Here is a 26,742-nt window from a genome sequence, read left to right on the forward strand (position 1 = left end):
GCCGTAGAATATTTCTCCAATGAAGTTATGAATCAATACTTCATCGGTTATTGTTGTTGGTACTCCTTGTTATCTATGGTGCGTATGACATTGATGTTCGAGGTACAGATTGTGATGTTGAGGCTTGCGGTGTGGATGTTGTTGGTGGTGGTAATGGTACTGTTGGTGTTGATGCGGGTGGCACAGTTGGTGGTTGTGGGGCTTGTGATGCTTGTAAGTTCTGCATCATATTCTCCAAAGCCAATACTCGAGCGCGAAGCTCGTTGACTTCTTCTACTACACCGGGATGATCGGCGGTTTGGACGTGTGGATGAATAAGATCCAGAATTTGAGAGAGTATATAATCATGACGAGATACTCTGGAGATGAGAGAGAAAAAGGTATTACGAACAGGTTCGCCGGTAAGTGCTTCAGGTTCTTCGCCAAGAGGGCAATGTGGTGGATGGAAGTGATCACCTTCTTCTTGTCTCCAATGATTAAGTAAGCTACGAACCCATCCCCAATTCATCCAGAATAGGTGATGGCTGATTGGTTGATCCATTCCGGTTACACTGTCTTCAGAGTTCAGGTGAATATCCATATCGGAATAGCTGTCGGAGTTTAAGGAATTTGAACTAGATACGGGATCCATCTTGTATAATTAGAGAGATAATTTTTGATATGAAATAGATTATAGAATTTAGATTGGTACTCTTCAATACATAATTTATATATGTATATATAATACTAAAATTTCGTAAATTACGGAGAAATTTTCGGAAGATGTCAGGAAAAGTTAACAGTAACAGATATGCTAAGAAATGAATTTTTATCAGTACACTATCTATGCAGTAAATGCAGTAAGACGTGTCTAGACTTAGGAATGATAAGCAGGTAATTTTTGACAAGAAAAGTAAAACTCGGTAAAAACAGATACGGTCATAGTTCAGACTCACTAATGCATCCTAACAATTACCAGTTAAACACACTAATGCAAATTCTGATTCCCTATGACCTCAAGCTCTGATACCAACTGTGATGACCCGTCCAAATTCCTTTGGACGAATACATCATTCATTGATTTCATAGTGAGATTTTGACTTCTATATGATACGTTTTGTAAACATTGCATTCTTTTAAAAAGGCACACCAGAAATGAATATCTAATTCCAAGGTCTTTGACATCTGATGATTTCTACATATATACAATCACCGAAAATAATAGTTTACAATACTACATCCGTTGGCAATGCAGTCAAAATAAGATACATGGTGATGATTTTGTAGAATGCAAAGTTTTCTCGAATAAAGCATGTATGACTCCATGCACATAGCTTGTATAACATATAAGCAATCAGCGGAAGACTTCTAGAAACCTGAGAATAAACATGCTTAAAAGTGTCAACACAAAGGTTGGTGAGTTTATAGTTTTAATGTTGCGTATAATCTGTTTATAAAGGTGAATCACAAGTTTTCAGTTGTTTCATCCAGAAACGTTTATCAAAATATTCTACGAAATTGAGCACCCTGGTAACTAAACTTAACGTATATATAATTTATACCCTTTGTATAATCATCTTAATAATACACGCAAACCAACGTGTACGCTTCTCAAATAGCATACGTCCGTTAAAAGGCTAGTGCTCTAGCTCGGACGGGGATATCAAGCCCTATGGATCCATATACAACTATTCGCGCCCACCGGTTCTTATAACCGGCAGCTACTAGTTATCAAAGCTAAGGAATTTTCGGTTCAAACTCAGTGTAGAATTAAGTATGTACTTGTATCCATTGCATTTAAAATAAAGTGCATGTATTCTCAGCCCAAAAATGTAAATTGCAAAGCAATTAAAAAGGGAGCAAATGAAACTCACCTTAGCAGCACATAAGGTCATTCACCGAAATGTGACCGAAACACGGAATGCAAAATAATCGTAGATCTCAACCTAGAGAATATATGTTGGTCAATACATGTCTAACAAGCTAGGTCAGGTCATAGTGTATCACAATCCTAATGCTCGAGACCGATATGTAAAAGTTAACAAAAGTCATTTCAAAAGTCAACCTGACCCAATATGATCTTTAAATCTATACATGTTTATTAACATAGTATAAGTCTTGATAATTGAACGAATTTATAGTTTATCAAACTCAAAATATTATTTATTTCAGGAGCTATATTATATTTGAATTATCATGGCAATCGAATATGATTTTCATATAGTTTTCTAATACTTAAAAAAAATCAGATTATAGTGTTTATAAAGCTTTAAAACATGATAAGACAGTCAACTTTGACAATTGTTCAACAAGACGAGATGTGTCTTATATAGGAATTCATTTACTCGATTAGTAATATTTAAAAATCCAATTTATTAATCTCATAGACAAGTTGTTTAAATATTAACTTACAGTTTCAAACACAATTTCAATTAACGTTAACCATAATTCAGTTGACCATATCTTTTAATCCGTTCATCGAAATCACTCGATTTCTAAATGAAAAGTTAATAATTTTTCGCCAGCTTTCCAAAAACATGCATATCATATACTTTATATCTGTAGCATATGTATCAAATTCGTGATGCATCATAAACTATCTAACGACAAAATTAAAGCATACTAGCATGCATAAACATATATACTCGAGCACTAGACATGGATACACTATTAATATATAAAAGATAAGATATGAATGCTTACGCATCAATATTGTGATTCAATATTGCAGAAAAGTACGTAGACGCAACAGAGATGATAAACACTAGGTTTGACTTGCGAACAATACCCATGAACATTACCCATAACTTCCATAGCTATAACCCATAGTTTCCTTAGCTTTGACTCATTTGAAAACTTGGTTTGAAATCATTTGAGCAGTACTTTGTCGTAGTATTTTATGTATAATACTAATAATAATAATATTAATACTGCTGATAATAATAATAAGATTAATAATAATATTAATCTTAATAATAATAATAATAATAATAATAATAATAATAATAATAATAATAATAATAATAATACTAATAATAATAATAATAATAATAATATAAATAATTATATAACAAAGGGAGTAACATATAGGATATGTGTGTGTGTGTGTACGTTGAGCAAACTAGCCAATTTATAGAATGTTTCTAAATCCTGACTGCCATGCGATCGCATGGGTTTTATGCCTTTCTCATGCGATCGCATGGCCCCAAAATCCAGCTCACAATTTTTTGTTGTTTTGTTTGTCGACATATTTTTATAATATATATATAATATATATAAATTATATAAATTATCTTAATTAATTATATATTATATTATATTTACGTGCATAGTTGACTTTTAATTTTTAGTCCGATAACTCGTACGTTTACGCTCGACTAATGTCTCAGTTCCGATTTCTCGAATGCATTTTTGTATGCTTAGAAAACTTGTACTTTACGTTTCGTGATTCGTACCTTTGTCAAAATATAATCTTAAATTATCAATAAACTATATTACTCAAAGTATAACTTATACATTTTAGTAATTTGGTCATTTGCTTCTATAAACCAACTCATCGTTGTTTATTAAAATATATTTAATAATATCGAAACGTTTTATATCTAATTCAATTCTATGCATTATCACATTGTAAAATATATATTTTCGTTTAAAAAAATATAAATTTGTATATAATATTTATTTATCAAACGGAACAATAAATGGGTGTTACTATTGTTTACAAAAATAATTTCGAACCTTAAGATATATATATATATATATATATATATATATATATATATATATATATATATATATATATATATATATATATATATATATATATATATATATATAAATACTTTTTCTATACACGTTGCAAGTTATTTATATATCAAATACAGTCAAAAAGGAAAGATTTCTTAAATCAAGGTGGACCTCTTAACAAAGACTTATCACAATACTTACGGGATTTATAATTGTTGAAATATCTGCTAATCCAATCGTTGGTATTATCTTCTAATTCCGTAGATGAATATATTAAACATATATTGAGACAAATACGTTTAATCTAAAATATTATACATTTAATACTTTGTTAACGTTTTCAAGTTATAATATCTATATACATATATATATATATATATATATATATATATATATATATATATATATATATATTTTCATATCCATTTATATATTCGTTCGTGAATCGTCGAGCATAGTCAAAAGGGTAATTGAATGTATGAACATAGTTCCAAAATTTTCGAGACTCAACATTACAAACTTTTCTTATCGTGTCGGAATCATATAAAGATTAAGTTTAAATTTGGTCGAAAATTTTCGGGTTGTCACATATTGGTTACAAGAGTTTATTATCGATTTGTTGGTAGCATTCTCGTGGTATGTGCTTTTGAATTTTGACATGTTTCGAGAAAGACTTCTAGTGGCTTAGCTTAGTCATTCAATCATGAGAAACCACCAGAACCTTCTCTTAAGCGCATGTATACTAAGAAGTAGGGCATAAAATAATAAGTCAATTCAGTCAACAAGATCTGTTCGGATAAGACCGTGATGGTTTCCCAGTAAGTAGCACATCTTGCGGTTTTGATGATGTTTTGAGGTTTATCGCGAGTTGTCATTCACAAAGCTTTGACCGAGTTTAGTGACCATGTGCATTTAGATTTGATGTTCAGTGGTGGTTATTGTATTGTTTCTCAACTGTACAACTATTAAATAGTTGTAAACATTAAAGCCACCACCACCATGCTTCTACGAGAATATGGAACAAACAAATCATCAGAAGAAGTCATCACAGATTCACAGAAACAACTGAAGACGAAAATTATAAGAAACTATGATAACCCATGAGACCACAAGAAAACCCGAGAGATGATGCAAAACACGAGCGATCTGTAAGACCCTAATATTTATTGTACATAGAGTATTATTGGTGTACATCAAGTGTGTGAGGCGTGGTATAAGTTTAAAAGCTGACAGACTGATTTGAACATCGTGCGTGCCACGCACACTGCCTGGCGACAGAGTTTTGCTTTTTCCAATTCAGGTTAAATGAGGGGCTTTTTGGTCATTTCACTTGAGGTCGGATCTGAGGCCTTATCAGCTGGATTGGATCCAACTTTGGATCACTTTCACATCCACAAACACACTCATCCATCTTAGAGAGAGAGGGAGAGTTCTAGAGAGAGAATTGGGGTTTTGGAGAAGAAGAAGCTTGAATTGATCAAAAGCTCGAGTGTTAAAGTTGTTAACCTCGTTCCTAGCTATGTTTTGGTTGTTGTGGTAAGTTCTAACTCCGAATTTCATTGTTTGATTTTGATATTCAAGTTAGGGTTTGAACTTAAATTGTTGAGAAACCCATTTAAACTCATGAAGCGAGTTTAGTGTTGCTAGTAATCGGGTTTATTGTTGTTGTTGTTGAGTTTTGGGTTGAAAATCGACTTGGCCATGATTTGGGACTTATATTTGGGTTTAATCACTAGGCTTGGTGATTATGGAAGTGTTGGAACCCATTTTAGTGTATTTGAAAAACTAATTTTGAATTGAGTCTAAATTAGGGTTTATGGGTGATTTTGAGAATGATAAGTGTTTAACACTTGTGTTTGGGTTTAATTGGCGTATTAGGACCATTTTCACTTGTGTTAGTGATTATTGGTTAGTTTGGGCGCGGTTTGTGCTTGAAAGTGCAATTGGTCGAAATTGCACTAAGTGTCGTTTTGAGTTGGTTTGTAAATCCACTCTAAGCGTGTTACTTGTATTGTGATATTGGAATAGGTACATTCCATTGGCGAGTTGCGGATTATTAGGTAGCATTCATCAAGACGACAAGGTGAGTGTTAATATCCTATGTGCATATGTATGTGTAGGATGGGTGCGGGTCGGGTGAAGTGGTTCTCGGTTATAGAGCTCATTTCACGTATAGGTGGATTTGATGGACTTGCGTATAGGTCCAATTGGCACGGTTGTGAATTTTGGTTGACCACCTTTGGCGAGGTGCATACTTTGTGTGTACGTTATCACATATGCTTGTGATGTGGATTATACAACCCCAACGGCGAAAGGTTGGTATTGAGTTGTGATTGAAGAAGTGGATCACGTGTGGATGCGGATTCACGATGACTCGTGTGGGTCGGTCATCTTATTGAGGTAGTGATCTCGTGTGGTTGCGGATTTACTAAGGCTCGTGTAGTTCGGCCAACCTCGATGTCGTTGTGTTATTGAAGATGGTAGTCTCGTGTGGATGCGCACTTACCAAGGCTCGTGTAGTTCGGCCAATCTTCATTTTGGTATTGTGGTAATTGACTTTTGGGTTAAGGGGTTAACCTTGGGCGTTGTACGCTTTATTGTTGTATATATCGTTGTGTCATTGTGATGTAGCTAACCCTCCGGGTGTAGCTTGTTGGAGTTGTTCACATCGTCGTTGGTGAACTTACTTTGTTGACTTCTTAGCTTTTGTATAGCGTTCGAACGGTATGCTTAGTTAGTTGCCTTATACTTGGATGCTCCGGTATGTGTTGTTTGATTATTTGTGTGGCGTGTCCATTTTATGCATATATATGTATGTAATATATTCTCACTCACTAAGCGTTAGATTACCCTCTCGTTGCTTACATTTTTATAGATTCGCATGGAGGCGGTGGCTCGGGTAAGCGTGATGACTAGTGGACTCGCGTAGGTTGCTTTAGAAGACGTGCTTTTGGATTGATTAGGATTGGGTAGCGTATCCCCAATCGCCATGCTCGGTCTTTATTTTGTGTTAAAAATCTTGTGGTCGAAAACTCGTATTTTGTATGAAAGTCGTAAAACGGCCGATGTGGGCCCAGTGTCGTAAAACTCATTTTATTATTGGAATGTGTTAGTTTTAACTAATATTATATGTTGTGAAAACCGTTTCGTCTAAAAGTGTCGGGAAGTGGGAGATCTTTAAACGAAATTTGGAAAATCCGGACAGAACCCGATGAGCTCTGTGCGCGCCGCGCACCCTTCTGTTATATATAAAAAAAAAAAATTGCGTATTCGGTTGGACAACGGGTTGGGTTGTTACACGATCCGTCCTCATGGCAAAACAAACCTATTGAATCAAGTCATCTAACCGTTCTCAACATTAACGCACAACACTAAACAAATTTTCTAAACATATTATACACTACCACCTATTGTTGTAAAAACCCCGTTTAATCTCCGATTACTCATTTTTAAGAGTAGTCCGTTCCGTTTTTCTAAAATCAGTTTAATTAGTCGGTCAACGTAGATTGATAGTTCAAAATCGAATTTGGTAATCAAAGTTGGTTAAAGTCAAAATTGGTCAACATTTTAACATGAATATAACTAATACTTTAGAGTTTTCGAATATAATGAACAATTTAAAACAATTATGTTAAAGTTTATGTTTATGTTTATGGTTTTCTTGTATATTTATACATAAATTTTTAAAATATATCATTTAATTGTGTAAAGTACAATTCGATTAATCTCCAAATTGCCGATTAATCCTTTCAAAGTCCCGACCGATTAATCCCCGAATAGCGAATTTTGCAACCTTGCTACCACCTATGGATTCATTTTAAAGCGCGCCAAATCTTAAAAACATTGTCGTGAAAGCCAAAAACACCTACTTCCAAATCAAACACCTACCAACCACGATCCGGTGTCACCTGATAGCAGAAAATCTTTCAATAAATATATTATAATAATCATAACCAAATAATTAAATTGAGTAGATAATAATAACAATAATATATAATATACTTACTCCTCTTAGTCAACACATCCTCGAGATCCACTAAATTTTAATCCCAAAGTTTGTAACTTGACCCATTTTTAGCACCTTTCCGATCAAAAACCATGCCAACGTTCTACTGGGGCGATACACCCGAAGAAGAATTCTACAAATCACAAGGTATCCGTAACTCCAAATCATATTTCCAAACACCTTATGACGCCAAAATCTTCACCCAATCATGGCTTCCTATAGACCCGACCCGACCCGTTAAAGCTGTTGTTTTCATGACCCATGGATACACATCCGACTCCACCTGGTGTTTTCAGAATATATGCATCGCGTATGCCAAATGGGGGTACGCGGTCTATGCAGCTGACCTCATTGGTCATGGTCGCTCAGATGGACTTCATGGATACATTGGTGACATGGACAAAGCTGCTGCCACGTCATTATCTTACTTCATTAGTGTTCGTAAAAGCGATGAGTACTCTAATCTCCCAGCATTTCTTTTTGGTGAATCCATGGGAGCGTTGATTACTATGCTTATGTATTTCCAATCAGATCCTGACACGTGGACCTGCTTGATCTTCTCGTCTCCCCTTTTCGTCTTGCCTGAAGGCATGGTTCCCTCTAAGGTGAGTTTAAACTGGAGTTGACCATATATCGTTCTACACTTATTTATAATGATTTATTAATAAATAAAAAAAACTTTTTTATAATGATTTATTAATATCAATCTGTTATGTCGATTTATTTTTACAGGTCTCTTGATAGATTTATGACATGTTTAATAGAAATAACTGGTAGAAGTTTTAGATGACAGAATTGCGTTATTTACTACCCTTTCATAGTATAAAACTTTTGAAAACTATATCCCATTAGGACCACAAATAACGGAGAGTGTGACGTGGAGTCAGTTGATGCTCGGTAAAAAAAAATGGGTTTTTGACCATAACTTGTCGATGTAACGAAGTGAAGTTAAATAACGGTGAACGTTAAATTTGAGTTAGTGAAAAGATTTTGGTTGATGTGGTAAAATATAAATGAAAGTTGGGTATAAAAGAAATAAATTAATAATATATATACACGTGTGTTAAATTCTGATTGGTCTGTAAAATATCTGACTCCTAAAATAGATTCAGCCAGTCCGCTGAATAAATCTCCTCAGATCTGACGCCGCGATAGGGGCGTCAGAGGGCGTAAAAAATCTCAAATCCTCGTCAAATTGAGCTGGTAAAGCGGCTTTATTTGTGGTCTAATAACATTTTGGATACGCACCATGACTCAATCCCTCTGTTTAGGCATCAAAGGAGCTATTTGGGTAATGGAATAATCCATAGGCAAATAATTGTTTTGCGAGTTATAAATTATAAAGAATTTTCTAGGTAAACGGTTAAAATTTTCCCATTTAAGGTTACCCAAAATAGCCTATCGGTTAGGTTCTCTCACAAAAGGTCCCAGGTTCAAACTTCACTAACAACATATATATCTTAGAGTGACCGGAAAAAATGGTCATAAATGGTCATGGAATAACACAATTAGGCCATCTTATCTACTAAAAACTAGATAACTACATAGAATACTTTTTTCTTTTGAATCTCTACTTCCCCGAGTAGATGAAGTCGTCCCTCCCTATGACTTTAGTGGAATTGGGTATTGTTGTTGTTGTTCTTCTTCTTCTTGTTCCATATATGAAAATTAAAAACGTTTTCGCCATCTTTTTAAGTACCATCGAAACTTATGAAGTTATAAGCTTGTATGTTGGACTAATATATCTTTGATCTAAATTTAAGTTTCGTTGCTATTCAATTAAAGCTACATTTGACGATGTACGGGCTGTTGTTTGGACTGGCGGATACATGGGCCGCAATGCCAGATTCTAAGTTGGTGACAAAGGCAGTGAGAGATAAGGAGAAACTGAAGATACTAGTAGCTAACCCAAAGCGATATGCAGGGAAAGCAAGGGTGGGGACGATGAGGGAAATCGTCAGGGTCACAAATTACGTGCAAAATAACTTCGAGAAGGTCAATGTACCATTTTTTGCGGCCCATGGGATGTCAGACGGTCTGGCGAGTTATAGCGGGTCGGAAATGTTGTATCAGAACGCTGTAACTGAAAATGAAGATAAAGAGTTGAAGCTGTATGAAGGATTGTATCATTCGTTGATCAATGGGGAACCCGATGAGGATGCTGATCGCGTGTTAGCAGATATGAAAACTTGGATTGATGAGATGGCAATTAAGTTTGGTCCTAAATGTTCAAGTAACTGATATGAGGTAACTCAGTGTCTTTATATATATGTGATATGTCATTGTTGGCTTGTTGCTACCAAGGTCCAAAATTAAAGGAAAATATGTTTACAGATGAGTGTACTGTTGTTAAAGAGTAAATTTGTTATAATAACGCAAATTTTATATCCTCGTATTTGACTTTTTTTCTGAATATTCCTAATTGTGCAACTACTAAAAAAAAATCAATCTTAACATAAAGCTTAACAAAGATGAGTAGCTTAACATGTACGGTAATTTTCAATTCTAAACACAAAGCTTAACATATCTAGCAATACGAGACGGTGCTTGAACCCTCAACGGTTGAAGGCAAATTGGTGGGGTCCTCTAAAGACTTCTTGTATTCGTCGCGAACTTGAAAATTCGAGAATGTTTCAAAGGTAAATGGGAAGGTAGTGAGACCGGATTTGAGAGGGAAGAAAGCTTCATTTGCCGCCGGTCGGGAAGCTTGGACGCCCGTAATTCGCTTTGCTCGACTCGCGATATGTTGTGGTGCCTATGTTTTTGGTGATGCCTATCTGTTTCTCTGTTTTTGTCCCATTTGTTGTTTGTGGGAGGTGATTTTCATCGTGATTTCTAGTTTGTTTAGGTTATTTTGGGTGTTGTTCGTTGTTGGTTTAGTTCTGATCCGGTTTAGCTCGCTGTTGGTATGTTTTTGGTTAGTTTGTTGTTGGTTTTATTCTTTAACTAGGAAGATGTCATATGCCCATTTGGGCTAAATATTTGAGATGGAAAAGAAAAAAAAGAAAAAAGAACAAAAAAGACAAAATCGCTGACATTAGCATGACATCAGCGGTGATGTCATACTGTTACTGTTCACTCGTGGTGGCTGATAAACTTATTGTAAATTGCGAGCCGTTTTGAGTCCCATGTGTATTTGATAAGGTCTTTCATCGATTGTGGAAAGTCCTTTAATTTGGTTTTTATTGTTATTAGTTTTTTTTATACAAAAAATAAATAAAAAAATAAAAATTTCTAGCAATATGAGTTGAGTATTTCAATTAACAGATCAGGGTTTAAGGATAATTTACACACTGGAATATAAATAAATATTTAATATTTATTTATAGTTTTGTGTTAAATTATAAGTTTTATTTTTATTTTTTTTTAAATAAAAACTTGAAATATTTGATTATTTTTTCTATGCTGATCACATATTCATTCAAAGCTTGACATTGCTCAAATAAAAAAATAACAATGATGAGAAGACTTTGAGTAAAACCAAAGTAAAGTATGATCCTCCATTATTGAATTCCATACTTATCTTTTACATTCATTCTTAAATCTCTATCCTATTTTCACTAGTCACAACTTCAACCACCGTCACCAACCATGCCACCACCGCCACAACCACCGCCGTTCTACTGGGGCGACACACCGGAAGAAGAGTACTACAAATCACAAGGCGTAAGTAACACCAAATCATACTTCCAAACACCTTACGACACCAAAATCTTCACTCAATCATGGCTTCCTTTAGACCCAAACCAACCCATCAAAGCCACCGTTTTCATGACCCACGGTTACACCAACGACACCAGCTGGGCCTTCCAAAAAATATGCATCGCTTACGCCTCCTGGGGTTACGCCGTTTTCGCAGCCGATCTTATCGGTCACGGCCTTTCAGACGGTCTTCATGGTTACATAGGTGACATGGACAAAGCGGCTGCCACGTCATTATCTTACTTCATCAGCGTTCGTAAGAGCGACCACTACTCTAACCTCCCAGCGTTCCTGTTTGGTGAATCAATGGGCGCGTTGATCACTATGCTAATGTACTTCCAATCGGATCCTGACACGTGGACCGGGATCATTTTCTCCGCACCACTTTTTGTCGTACCTGAACCCATGATGCCTTCTAAACTACATTTAACTTTGTACGGACTACTTTTTGGACTGGCGGACACGTGGGCTGTGATGCCGGGTCCTAAGGGCCCACCGCCACCAAGGCCGGGGAAACCGAGTATTAAAGCGATGAATCCGAGACGATATGCAGGGAAGGCGAGAGTGGGAACCATGAGAGAGGTTGCACGTGTGACTGAACACGTGCGAAAGAAGTTTGAAGATGTTAAGGTTCCGTTTTTTGCTGGGCATGGGTTGTCGGATCCTATGGCGTGTCATAGTGGGTCGGAGATGTTGTATGAGAAAGCAGTGACTGCGAAGGAGGATAAGGCGTTGAAGTTGTACGAAGGGATGGGGCATTCGTTGATTAATGGAGAGTCGGATGAGGATGCGGATCGTGTGTTGATGGATATGAAAGCGTGGATCGATGAGAAGGCGATTAAGTTTGGCTCTAAAGGTAGTGATAATTGACGAAATCGGACTCAGATTGTCATCGCGATTAAGAGTAATGGTACATTTGGTTAAGTTTTGTGTGTAGTACATTTGGGGTAGCGTGTGTAATGTTCTTCCTATATATGATAAGGTGAGTTAAGTTAGTAATTACTATATTCTGTTATCACTTTTAATTCTACATAAGTTAAAAGCTATGAGTGTAACAACAGTGAAACTCCATTGCACCTTTCATTTCATTCATTTTTCAGTTCATTTTGAGGACACATGGTTTTAGTTCATACATATACACCTACCACTGTAAATTTATTATTTTGTCCAAGATAGATAAAACTAGAAAAAGACCTGCCGCGCGTTGCTGCGGCGCAGTTCTTACTATCTTTTTGGAAGTTTGGTTCTACCTATGGTCACTTGACATCACGTTGTAAAATTACATTCCATATTAGCAGAGTTAACAAAAGAGCACTTTGCTAAAAGGGCAAAAGAGACCTCAAGTAAAGTTACATACATATTGGGAGAGTTAACAAAACAAACTTCATGTAGGTAGTAGTAGTAGTTTCTTCATTGTTGTTTCTATAATTTTTTCTTCTTTTTGTCGTTACCCATGGTATTCTGAGATAGTGCTCTCTTTGTCGTGGTTTGCGTAATGCTTGACATCTGCTTCATGGTAGTCCCCTCTATTGATCTCATTGTATAAACCTGAAACATGTTCATATCTAATATCTTGTTGCTTGTTTCGTAAATAATCAATACAATCTAGTTCAACGCTACAGTATGCGCAGTCCTCACATATTGCTGAAAAAGCCGATCGCATCTTGGAAGTAAACAATATTGATTACATGCCCATGTTGACCATAAGTAAATAGTAAAAGAAACTGTAATGACACATACAAAGGATGCAATTTATTCACGCGCTTAGCAGTCCCACCTTTTCAGTTCAATAATAACATTGTAATCTTGGTGATTCCTATTTTGACAATCAACAACAACAGCCCCTACCCCAATAACACTAAACAGCTCGAATATGAAAATATTTGTAATTTAGAATCATTTACATTTGTGAACATGCATATTTTCAGAAGTATATGTGCTTTTTAATTAGTACAGAGTGAACATGATGAGAAGCAAATAACACACAAACAGAAGATCATGATGAAATTAATTTTTCTAGTATACGTACCATTGTTATTTCGAACCCGACATGAACCGGCAGCTATAATAGCATGCTCTACGTATAATTATCACATAATAACAGTAGTATATTTTATATCTAAACAAACAAAATATAAACAAGTTAACCTACACTAATTAAGTCTTACAAATCACCAATCAAACTTTCTCCTATGTAACGTATTACAGGTGGTTGTGGCATGAACATCAATCCTAGGAAATGATACATGTAGGAGGCTACGAAACATAATGCCAGAACATCTAACATCAACTACAACTAAACTAAGTAAGAGTAATGCAAGAAACACATATATATGAAATTACTCGTAACATAAAACATACATTCAAACTAACAACACCTCAAAAGTATCAGCTTGAAGTAGGGGGTGTGTTGTCCCTATTGGGCTGGGGAGATCACATAGATTTGGCTAAACTGAGATGAACCCAAATTTTAATATTTTATTATTTGCTTATCATTCATCAACAACATTTTCAGTCAAAATTAGTTTAAAAACGATGTGGAACATAATTAGGTCTATGAATATTCTTATATATATGTTATAACTTCAAACATTTATGGGGTCTCCACTTCAAATGGTAAAAAAAAAAACACGGATTAAAGTTTCTAACCGTGGATGATTAGCATTAAAATCTCCTATGACCATAGATTCTCCAACTATATCCATCACTAAGCGGACCCACTGAAGTCCCTGAACACACTTTCACTTTCAGATGTTCACTCCATTTTGTTATTGGTTTCCTCCAACAAAATTTTCACATAACCAATTAAAATTCAACTTCTAATACAACCAAATGAACCAAACTTTAATAAAGTAGAAACCAATTAAAAAGGAAATTTCGATAAATCAATTGACACACATAATACATGATCAGTAATAACACCCTATAAAAACAACACTTGCAAATATGTAAGCAGCCAGGATAGCGTGAAAATGTTAGAGCAGACTCAAATAGAAAGAAAATAACAGCAGGCACAATGCAGTTGACTGAAAATTTCGTAAAACTGTGGAGAAATCTAAACTGATGTCTTGAAGACACCTAACTTGAAACTTCGTTTTCTTATGTACATGAAAGAACTCAATGTTAAAAATGTGTACATAATTCCGTTTGATGGATGTGGAAGACTTGTTGCAACGATCTAAAAGAATTACTTATGAATGTAACTTAGTAGGCTTAATTTGCAAGTAAAGAACATTTATATAACAAAAATTGAAGCTGATAAAGACAGTTAACAAAACAAATAGAAACCGCAATTATACATTTGAAATAATAAACATCCAATTTACCTTTTGCAAGTGAAGACACAAACTACAAATTGAAAAGTCAGCAAAGAATCTGAAAAAAAAAAAGCAACACAAAATACATTATAGGCATCCATATATGCATAACTACTTATAGTTATAAGTTTAAACACTAAAGAGGTAAATGAGTGACCCACCCATATTGATATAAAATTTACAGAGGAAAATAAGAACCAAAAAGGCCTCCAAAAATAATTATCTAAAGAAATAGAAATTGCATTTGTGCAGATGTTACAACCAACCTAAATTAGAACTACAAACAATAGCAAAACAACTCTGGAAAACACCATTAAAAAGCAGATAATCAAAGTACAGCCAAAATCTCCAAAAATAACCCTTCTCAAAAATAACATTTACCTGTCTTTTCCGGGAGTAGCAGAAAATGACGGGAGTAGCAGAAAATGAAACCAACATTTCAAAAAAACAATTCAACGAAAAAAAAAAAAAAAAAAAGATTGTCAATTACGCTGAAATATAGTCATCAAGTATTCATGAATTGCATTACCACAACAATTTCAACTACTCAGTTAAAGATTGTTGAATAAAAACACAAATCAAAATCAAAGAATGATAGGAATCCTATTTTTCTTCAAAAAAATTACCTTGAAAAGAAACTGGAATCGCTTGTAAATAACACGTCGTTGTTGTTGTTTGTATAACTCCACACCTCCATCTTCATATAATTTAAACACATATCACAAAATTAGGTTAGAAAGCACCACCCAAAATAAATGATTGCACACATAAATAAATTGTAAAAACCATGGATTTTCAAACGTATAATTGTTAATAATTTATTATTAATGCTTGCATTTTAATAAATGTATCTTTATACATTTAGTATTTGACTTTACATGTCTCGACTTGTCTTTGTGACACACGTAACTTTCACGAATAATATTTTGGATATTATTTACGTTCCTGATTAATTATTATTAATCATTTTTAATTAGTAGTTAATTACTTGAGCTTTATTTAATTAATTGTTGCATACTTGGACTTGAGCCTTTATTAATGGTTATGGACTTGGAAGCCCACCCTACTTTCTTAATGGACTTGTTACATGTATACTTACACTACTTTTCCATACCATTTAACTTTATTACTTCTTCTAGCTTGCACCATCTCCTCATGCATGAAAGTAGATTTGGACCCTTCCCTTTTGAGCTACAAAAACCGTCGGCCTTTGTATGTGTGGGGAGGGATTCAAATTTTTTTTTGATTACTTATTCACTTGTATACTTCATTCCATATACACACATACTTACACACTTCGATTTTCTCTCATTTTTCTCTCAAATATTGTAAGTAACAAAACTTTTTCTTCTTCTTTTTCTTGTTCCAAAACCGCCATCCATCATCATCAATTACTAGTTGTAGTTTGTTGTTACTTGTTGTTGTTTCTTGTTTATGTTAAAGATCAAGTTTTCTAACTTGTATCTTCATGTAATCTTGGTTACTTCCATCTTTTGTTTGATGAAGAACCAAGAACAAGAATCTAAACTTACTAGTTTATGGTTCTACATTTAAATGTTTTCAAGATTGTTCATAAGTTTCATAATCATACTTGTGTTCATGTTTTGTAGACTTAAATCCTAAGATCCAAACTTTGATTTGAATCTTCATAAGTATGAAACAAACATGAACATAATACTTATACTTTAGTTTAATTCTTTCTTTTGTAAGTACTTTAAAGTTGTGATGTTGTTAATTTGGTCAAGTATTACTAGTTAATCTTGATCTCATATTTCTTGAAACTAAAAGTTAACTTTATAAGTTCAAGAACATGGAAGTATAACTTTCTAGTTATAACTTCAAACACTTGTGTTGGATCTAAGTTTCTATAGCTTATGGTCTTCTAAATTTGTTGTAAACAAGAGCTTATAAGCTTATATACATGTTACAAGTTGAAAATCTAAGTTTCATAACTTATGGTTTCGTTAAAGTGTAAATCCAAGTTTTGTAACTTAGGATCTAACTTAAGAACACTAGATCTAGACTTTCTAGTCTAGGATCTTTAAGATCTAACTAAGAACTAAGTTCTACAACTTAAGATCTTGTTTATTTAGTTTACTTTCAAGTTTATAGTTTAATATTACTAGTAGAACTCATGTATGTGTCGGATCTAAGATCTTGATGTAACTTTGGTTCATCAAACTACTTACAACCCTTAAATGAGTTGTGCTACTTATCTTAGACTTACACTAGTGTTATGATGGTCAAACCTTTGTTAAGATGATGCAAACACATCAACGAGTTGTACACTTGAAGCTATACGCATCAAGGATGAGAACCGTGATGAGCATCAAGCACCAAGAACCCATCGGAACACCTTTCTTACTATTTTCTGGAACTGATCAGACCACCTGGGCTAATGGAAAGTTGATTTTCAGTTAGTTCGGTTCGATTAGATGATTTTCCATTTAGACCTCGTCTTAATCCGAGTTATGGTTTAGGATCTATGGCCTCCCGAAAGTCACTACACCCTATTAACGTTGTGCTGAAATTTCTGACCTACTCGCACTTAAACCGTCACCACGGTCAAAAGAAGACGATTTTGGTTCTGGAAATTGGTCAGCCTCTAGGGGAATCATATACGGAGCCATGGCCACTGGTCTCACCCCATTTCAGTTTGTATAGAGGTCGTGGCGACTGAACGAAGTCAGCCCTTGTTTCAAACCCTAGTCTTGACTTAAAACTTACTTTACACTTTTAGTTTAATGATGAATGATGATGGTACTTAAGACCTAATTTACATACATTTAAATCTTTGGGAATGATTTACTGACTTAGTAACTTTTGACTTAGGTTGAGGACCTTTCGGACCAATCACTTGCTTACTATTCCCGCGTATCGACTTTTACTACTTTCCACTGTGAGTTATAGCACTTTAACTATTTTGGGAACTGAGAATACATGCGCATTTTACGTTTTACATACTAGGCACGAGTACTTAAACTTTATATATGTGTGGGTTATACAACAGCATAAACTTTCCCCTTAGCTCGGTAACGTTTAGTCATTGGTCTTTGAACCGGTGAACGCGAATCTTATATATGGATCCATAGGGTTTGACATCCCCACTCGGGCTAGTAGCGCTAGCATTTAATGGGTGTTTAATACTTCGTAAACTTACGCACTCGCCAAGTGTACTTTTAGGGGGTGTTATTTACGTTAAGTTAGTTACCAAGTGCCTACAGTTGAACATATACTTTTCATACTGTTTTGAAACACTGAAATCTCGTGGCCTACCTTACGTTACTGTTATACTTAAACTATAGCTCACCAACCTTTGTGTTGACATTTTTAAGCATGTTTTTCTCAGGTGCTTAAGGTTTGATTGCTTCCGCTGTAGTTGCCATGCTTTGTAGACTCCTGCTGCGCTTATTAGAGATGTCTTCGCATGAAACGTTTATTTTGCATTCAAACTTTATTACTTTTGAACAATGAACTTGTAACGACCTATGGGTCACGTACTATTATTAATTGCTTCTATTCATAGAAGCATACTATCGGTTGTTAAACATTTGATGTTGGTTAAGACATCACCTTTTCTTATGAATGCAAACTTATTTTAAAACAGCATATAGTGTTTGACCTTGTAATGATCCTGTTATTGATGATCCGTACACGATGGTTTTGTACGGGGCATCACATTTGGTATCAGAGCATTGGTTATAGGGAATTAGGTTACATTAGTGAGTCAAGACCCGACCGAGTAGGATTCACTAATAGGACTAATCTACAACTTGCTAGTTTACTTGTTTCTGCGGAACTTGCTGCATGTTGCTGCTTACTTTTACTGCTATATGACGTATGCTGTTACTTGTTTTCACTACTGCATGCTATTATCTGCTTTCGATTGCATGATACTTGTCGTTATTGCCATGCTATTTACTGCTATAGATAATCTAGACTGTCATAGTTACTTTGCCTAATACGTCCCACCTGTTATCATTTTGGAGAGCAAATCAGACTCCTCCTTACCCTCCAGCGACTCCGGCGCTTCGTCCTCCGGAGCCAGTAGCCATGCACCCGACCCGGTGATCATCTCAGACGGACATGAGGATCCACCGGAGATTTCAGCTCCACTCATCCCAGGACCCTCAGAGCCACAACACCATTCCAGTGGTGCTGTGATTCCTGGGGAATATGGGGACGTTTCGTTCTGTATTAAGCATAATCATTGGGCTAGACGCCTACCTGATGGACACGTCGTTTCGATTCCACCCAGCAGATACCGACTGATGACTACCGACCGAGCACATCCACCTTCCGATGATTCCGATGACTCATCATCTGACGACTCAACATCCGACGATTCCAGCGACGATGATTCCGACGAGGACCTTGAGGAGGCACCCGTGCAGCCACCCTCTACCCCGCCGAAGAAGCGGTATCGTTTCGACGGTACTGTTATTCCAGGGGTTAACGGAGGTAGGTCATTCGTTAACGCACGTGGACTGAAGGTTAGAGTTACCGCTCGTAAGCGGCTTGTGCCGTATCCTGCTGATTCATTCATACGTAAGGCTCCCCGTTATGCAGAATCTACTTCTGGTGCTGGACCGTCTGCACCACCAGCTCCACCAGCATCATCTGCACCACCTGCACCATCAGCACCGCCAGCTCCACCAGCCTCTCCCTCTGTCGAGGCACTGACGGGGGAGGTGGATACCCTCCATGCTCGGGTAACTGAGCTCGAGGACCAGGTGTCCCACATGATGGACATCCTTTACCCATCATCACCATAGGGCTTTTGTATTAGATTTATTTATGTAATCTCGTTTGTAGTTTCATGTTTCACTCATGTATTGTACGAATCTTATGCGAATGTATGCAACTTTTTATTAATGAATGGAACTTAGTGTTGTTTAATCTTTGTACGGTGTTCTATTTACGTTACTGTATGATGATTTTGTGGTATCTGAATCTATTTGCGTTACTTAAGTAACATGTGTTGTGTTGATTCCCTGTTGGTTACCATATACTGTATTATTATTATTTGAATACTGGATTTTGACTTGAGTCAAAAATTTTGACTTGAGCCACAGCTTTAGCGGAAATGAACCCCCAAGCCCCACCAGTTAACCAGCCCATTCGTAATGGGTGTACTTATAAGGAATTTCAAAGCTGCAAGCCCCACAACTTTAGTGGTACTGAGGGGCCAGTTGGTCTCACTAGGTGGTTTGAGAAATTAGAATCGGTGTTCCGTGTAAGCAACTGCTCAGAGACGAACAAAACCAAGTATGCCTCATGTACGCTGTCGGACGGCGCACTAACCTGGTGGAACACACTTGCTCAAGCTAAGGGTATTGATGAGGCGTATGCTACCCCGTGAGAGGAATTTAAGGGGGCTATGATTGAAGAGTACTGCCCCAGAACAGAGATACAGAAGATGGAAACTGAGTTTTGGGGACTGAAAGTGGTAGGAAACGATATTGATGGCTACAACCGTAGGTATCTGGAATTAGCTCTGATGTGTCTCACGATGGTTACCCCGGAGTTTAAGCGAATGGAAAGGTACTTGTGGGGACTTCCTAAGACCATTAAGGGAAATGTTACCTCTTCAAAACCAGCTGATGTCCTGGAAGCAATGCGCATGGCACACACCTTAATGAACCAAATTATCAGCGATGAACCGGAAAAGGCAAAATCCGAATCGGGGGATAGCAGTGAGAAGCGTAAGTGGGACAACAACAAGGGGAGAGTCTATGATCAAAACCCGGCTAAGCGACATGAAGGTTTCAAGGGAAACAACCCCAACCCGAACACTAGCTCTGTAGAGACCCGTCCTAATCCATCTGGACGAATACATTACATTTGGTTACATCGCGAGGTACTTGACCTCTATATGATACATTTTACAAACATTGCATTCGTTTTTAAAAGACAAACTTTCATTACATCGAAAGTTGACGGCATGCATATCATTTCATAATATTTCCAACTATATTTGACTTAGTAATAATCTTGATGAAATCGACGACTCGAATGCAACGTCTTTTGAAATATGTCATGAATGACTCCAAGTAATATCTCTAATATGAGCAAATGCACAGCGAAAGATTTCTTTCATACCTGAGAATAAACATGCTTTAAAGTGTCAACCAAAAGGTTGGTGAGTTCATTAGTTTATCATAATCATTCATTTTTATCATTTTAATAGACCACAAGATTTTCATTTCCATTTCTCATAAATATACGTCCCATGCATAGAGACAAAAATATCATTCATATGAACTGAACACCTGGTAACCGACATTAACAAGATGCATATAAGAATATCCCCTATCATTTTGGAAAATCCTTCGGACATGATAAAAACAACATCGAAGTACTAAAGCATCCGGTACTTTGGATGGGGTTCGTTAGGCCCAATAGATCTATCTTTAGGATTCACGTCAATTAGTAGACTGGTTTACTAATTCTTAGGTTACCAAGTAAAAAGGGACATATTCGGCTTCGATCATTCAACCATATAATGTAGTTTCGATTACTTGTGTCTATTTCGTAAAACATTTATAAAAACAGCGCATGAATTCTCAGTCCCAAAATATATATATATATATTGCAAAAGCATTTAAAAAGGGAGCAAATGAAACTCACCATACTGTATTTTGTAGTAAAAATACATATGACGTGTGACGATCGCTCCAAATCCATATGGACGAACACGTCATTCATTGATTTCATTGCGAGGTATTTGACCTCTATGTGATACATTTTGTAACATTGTATTCGTTTGAAAAGGTATTTCATAAATGAATATATAAATTCCAGGTTTTTAACATCTGATGATTCCTACGTATAGACAATCACCATTTAAATGGTTTACAATAATACATCTGTTGACAATACAGTCAAAATAAGATACATGGTAATGGTTTGGTGAATGCAAATTTCTTGTATATAGCATGTATGACTCCAAGCACATATCTTGTATCACGTATAAGCAAACAGCGGAAGACTTCTAGAAACTTGAGAATAAACATGCTTCAAGTGTCAACACAAAGGTTGGTGAGTTCATAGTTTTAATATTACACATAATCCGTATATCAATGTGGATTACAAAAGTTCAGTTGTTTTATTCAAAACGTTTATCAATAGGTTTTACATAAAAGGTGGATCACAAGATTTCAGTTGTTTCATTCGAAACGTTTATCAATCGGTTCTACAAAATTGAGCACCCTGGTAACTAAACTTTAATGTTTATATAATTTGTACCCTTTGTATAATCATCTTAATAATACACGCAAACCAACGTGTACGCTTCTCAAATAGCATACGTCCGTTAAAAGGCTAGCGCTCTAGCTCGGACGGGGATATCAAGCCCTATGGATTCATATACTACTACTCGCGCCCACCAGTTCTTATAACTGGCAGTTAACAGTTACCAAAGCTAAGGGATTTTCGGTTCAAACTCAGTGTAGAATTTAGTATGTACTTGTATCCATTGCGTTTAAAATAAAGTGCATGTATTCTCAGCCCAAAAATATAGATTGCAAAAGCAATTAAAAAGGAATCAATGAAACTCACGCATATAGATATTGTAAAACAGTTATTAAATCATTTGCATGTATTCTCAGCCCAAAAACATAAAGAGTAAAAGGGAGCAAATGAAACTCACGCATATAAATATTGTATATCGGTTAATAAAGCATTTGCATGTATTCTCAGCCCAAAAATGTAGAGAGTAAAAGGGATCTTATGAAACTCACGCATATAAATCTAGTATTTTCAGTATTTATAAACAGTCGCATGTATTCTCAGCCCAAAAATATATTGAGTAAAAGGGATCATATGAAACTCACGCATATAAACCTAGTATTTTCAGTATTTATAAACAGTCGCATGTATTCTCAGCCCAAAAATATATTGAGTAAAAGGGATCATATGAAACTCACGCATATAGATATTGTAAAACAGTTATTAAATCATTTGCATGTATTCTCAGCCCAAAAACATAAAGAGTAAAAGGGAGCAAATGAAACTCACGCATATAAATATTGTATATCGGTTAATAAAGCATTTGCATGTATTCTCAGCCCAAAAATGTAGAGAGTAAAAGGGATCTTATGAAACTCACAGTTTAATATTGATATACAATATTGCAGGAAAGCACGTAGACGCATCGGAGATGATAAACACGAGGTTTGATTCACAAAAATACCCCCGAACATTACCCATAATTTCCTTGGCAATAACTCATATTTTCCTTAGCTCTTTCCCGCTCGAAAACATATTTTGAAAATTACTTGGACAGCACTCCGTCGTAATATTTTTTGTACATTATTATTTTTGTATCGCAAAAATAATAACACTAATAATAATAAAAAATAATAAGATTAATAATAATCTTATTAATAATAATAATAATAATAATAATAATAATAAATAATAAATAATATTACGGAGTATATATATATTTGTGTATGTGTGTGATTTAAATCGAGCGAAAACACTGAAATTTATAGATGTGGCCTGAAATCTGGAGTCATGCGACTCGCATGAAAATGGCCTTCTGGCCATGCGACTCGCATGAGGACCAGGGACAGCTCACATTGTTTTGGCTCCTAGCTTGTCGACATAATTAAATATTAATATAATATATATAATTTAAATAATTAATTATATATTATATTAAATTCACGTGCATAGTTGACTTGTAATTTTTGTTCCGATAAGTCGTACGTCATCACTCGACTTATGTCCCGGTTCTGGTTTTTCGAATGTCCTTTCGTACGCTGAGAAAACTTGCATTTTACGTTTCGTGACACGTACCTTTGTCAAGATATAGCCTTAAGTTATCCATAAACTATACCACTCATAGTATATCTTAAACTTTCGAGTATTTTGGTCATTTACTTCTATAAATCATCGTCTCGTTATTTGTTAAAAATACATTTTAAAATAGTGTTTTACTGTAGCAAAGTTACTGTAGCAAAGTCAAATTTTACTGTAGCAAAATCAATATCACTGTAGCAAATAGTGATTTTCGAAAACACTGTAGCATTTTGAGTAATGTGGCAATTTGAAAACACTGTAGCAAATTAGTGTTTAACTGGTTCATCTTAAACGCTTTAGTTAACTTATCTAAATATCAATTGAATCAATAAACGAATGTTACTATCGTTTATTATATATATGTATATATCTTTTTAATATACATAAATCAGTTTTTAAATACACATTGGACGTTATTTATAAATAAATTTTAATAATAAATATTTCAACTTATCATATACATTCAAATAGATATTTAAACCAATAAGTTTAATGTACGGTATCAAACAATTAATACATTGTTACCTTTTCATGTTATAGTATATATGTATCTTTTTACATATAATTGTTCGCGAATCGTCGAAAACAACCGAAGGTATTTAAATATATAAAAGTAATTCAAAAATTTTGAGATTCAGTTTTACAGACTTTGCTTATCGTGTCGGAAATGTTAATCATACAAAGATTAAGTTTAAATTTAGTCGAAATTTCTGGGTCATCACATGACCTACCCGTTAAAGAAATTTCGTCCCGAAATTTGAGTGAGGTCGTCATGGCTAACAATAAAAATGTTTTCATGACGAATATGAGTTGATAAATAGAATTTTATTACCGTTGAGTAATATGGATAAAATAATCCAATTACTCGAAGCGTATAAGAGAAGTTATCGTAATAGAGTGAAATGGAGAATAGAGATTCGTCTTAACTCTTGACGTATTAACGATTGATTTCCATAATTTAAGGAATAGAAAATCTTCATAATCTAAATAAGATTTGATTCTTCGGAATTTAAGGAAATTAAGATTTCTTTTGATTAAATGCGTAATTTGCTTCGATTGCTATGTTTGATATTTCGCTATAAATTGACCTCTTCCGTTTCATTATTTTCATCACTCTTACATCTTCTTCCTCATTTCCTATTTTCAAAAGATTGTAAAAAAATGCTTCATCCAGTTCTGATTCTTGATATACTCCTAACTTTCATATCTGTCATTCTTCTTTTTCATCTACCACCGGAGGAAGTTATTTTCTTCTACCATTACCTTGGGGTTATAGTATTTTTCATTCTCCCGTGTCTTTATATTGCTATACGCATTGATATACACGGTTTGTAATTTCTGGGTAGTTGTTGGGTTTTATATCTTCCCTTATATTTCGATGTCTCTGCTTCTGTCTTTCCATAATTATTGACATCCACAGTCAATACTCTCTCCAATTTACTTATATATACTCTCATTGATATTTTGAAGCTTCATGCTTTTGTTTTATCTTCCCGACTTTAAATCAAGCGAATAATGGTCCAGAATTCGTAGGTATGAATTTCGGAATGAACATAATTAATGTTTTAAAAAAAAAACGGTAATAGCACAATCTGACTTGTCAAATTACCAGAATACCTCGAAAAAGACCGAATCATTAAGAAAATATTTTCTTGATAGTTTAGAGGTTAAATAGAATGAAAGAGTTATGTAATATGGTTTATGATGAGGGTATGATCTGTGAACCTTTATCACGTTCCATTAGAAACTCAGCATGACTTACTGTAATATAATCACGTTGATCAAGTGTCATTATATTATACTAATTCATGCTTCAGTTCCCAATACTACTTCAAAACATTCAAATTTTAAACTTGAAGGTTTCAGAATTTAGAAACTAAAATAGTTTCTTTTATGATGTAATACAGATAGCGCGAAGAGATGAATGATTTCAGATAAGAATGCTTATGAAAATATCTTCAGAAATATCGAGGATATTTAAAAGATACGATGATATCTTAGAATTTCTAATATCGAAGAATGATGAAGAAGATTTGTTCGTAACGGATTTTGAGTTAGTAGCAAGGTATTCGTTAATGACTTCAGCAGATACTGAATCATTTGTATTCTTTGAAGGCAGGTTTAGTCTTTGTGATTTATCCACAGCCCTCCTTCATACTTTGCTCAATCCGTTTTCCAGTTTCAAACCCTTTTTTTTTTCTCAGCTTTACCCTCATATTATTCTTTATCATCAAACTTTTGACTGTTAAGGTCGTTTACAGTTTTTGCTGCTTCATCAGCATTGTTCTAATTTCAGAGAACTAGTTTCATAGTTTGGGGTGTTTTTCAAAAACTTCACATTCGAAGTATGTAATTCGAGGAGGTAGACGTTATATGTACACATATAACTGTTGGCGTAGACGTGCTGCAAGATTTCAAAATACTGATTGCAAATTCCCGATAGTTGGAATGGCAACTATTGTTACAAGATGTGGATGAGTACATGATAGGGTTTCAATGTATATATAGTGATTTCCGGAGAGTTTCAAATAGCAGAGTGACGGAGTCGCTGGTACATTTACTGCTAATATGGTGGAACATAAAAGGTTCCCCAGTAACAAAAACGTATATGCCAAAGTTATAAGTCTGAAAGGTCGTCGTTGATTAGTTGAATGGGTGATAATACTGGATACTTTTAAAAAGGAATTGCAAGGTTATTTTCAGTAATGATAATGCCGAAGGATTTATCAAAGATACGTGTTAAAGTTTTACTTAGGTTTCGAGAGCTTTCCAGATATATGATTATAATTACAAATCTTTATTCTCGTAGATATCGTGTAGTTGGTTTGTCTTCTCGTTTGTTCATTAGTTGAAGTGTTTCCAAGAATTTCGATGGGTTTGAACGCAAAATGTAATCATATGATGTTCTAGTACTGTTCTGAATTCAAAGCATGGTTTTCGAAGCATGGTTTTGAAAGATGTAGGAATCTAAGAGTGATGTTTTTCGTTTAATCTTGACTTGGATTCTGATCAATCGAAATCAGAATATGAAATTGAATGAAAATGGTTATTCTGCGATGAACAGATACGTATATCTATAGGTTTGAGCAGTATAGTTAATGATTGCTGAATCAGAATTGAAGAATGTATAGTGTAACATATTAATGTGGAATTTATATATTTCTAGGGTATTACCTACCCGTT

General features: G+C 35.0%; 2 protein-coding genes and 1 long non-coding RNA gene across 3 annotated transcripts; 2 read left to right on the forward strand and 1 right to left on the reverse strand.

The window, feature by feature from the left end:
• Positions 1–7,726: 7,726 nt before the first annotated feature.
• LOC139872115 (caffeoylshikimate esterase-like) lies at positions 7,727–10,108 on the forward strand. The gene is made up of 2 exons (XM_071859932.1): positions 7,727–8,337; positions 9,518–10,108. The coding sequence occupies exons 1-2, from the start codon at positions 7,825–7,827 to the stop codon at positions 9,971–9,973; spliced, it is 969 nt and encodes a 322-aa protein (XP_071716033.1). The 5' UTR covers positions 7,727–7,824; the 3' UTR covers positions 9,974–10,108.
• Positions 10,109–11,171: 1,063 nt separating this feature from the next.
• On the forward strand, positions 11,172–12,363 carry LOC139872536 (caffeoylshikimate esterase-like). Its single transcript, XM_071860426.1, has one exon. The coding sequence runs from the start codon at positions 11,324–11,326 to the stop codon at positions 12,302–12,304; it is 981 nt and encodes a 326-aa protein (XP_071716527.1). The 5' UTR covers positions 11,172–11,323; the 3' UTR covers positions 12,305–12,363.
• Positions 12,364–12,768: 405 nt separating this feature from the next.
• LOC139869988 (uncharacterized) lies at positions 12,769–15,503 on the reverse strand. The gene is made up of 3 exons (XR_011766513.1): positions 15,378–15,503; positions 14,761–14,809; positions 12,769–12,982 (listed from the first exon to the last, which is right to left on the reverse strand). It is a non-coding gene; the product is annotated as an uncharacterized lncRNA (long non-coding RNA).
• Between the last annotated feature and the right edge of the window lie 11,239 nt (positions 15,504–26,742).

This window comes from Rutidosis leptorrhynchoides, chromosome 10, assembly GCF_046630445.1.
Source record: "Rutidosis leptorrhynchoides isolate AG116_Rl617_1_P2 chromosome 10, CSIRO_AGI_Rlap_v1, whole genome shotgun sequence".
Classification (NCBI taxonomy): Eukaryota; Viridiplantae; Streptophyta; class Magnoliopsida; order Asterales; family Asteraceae; genus Rutidosis; species Rutidosis leptorrhynchoides.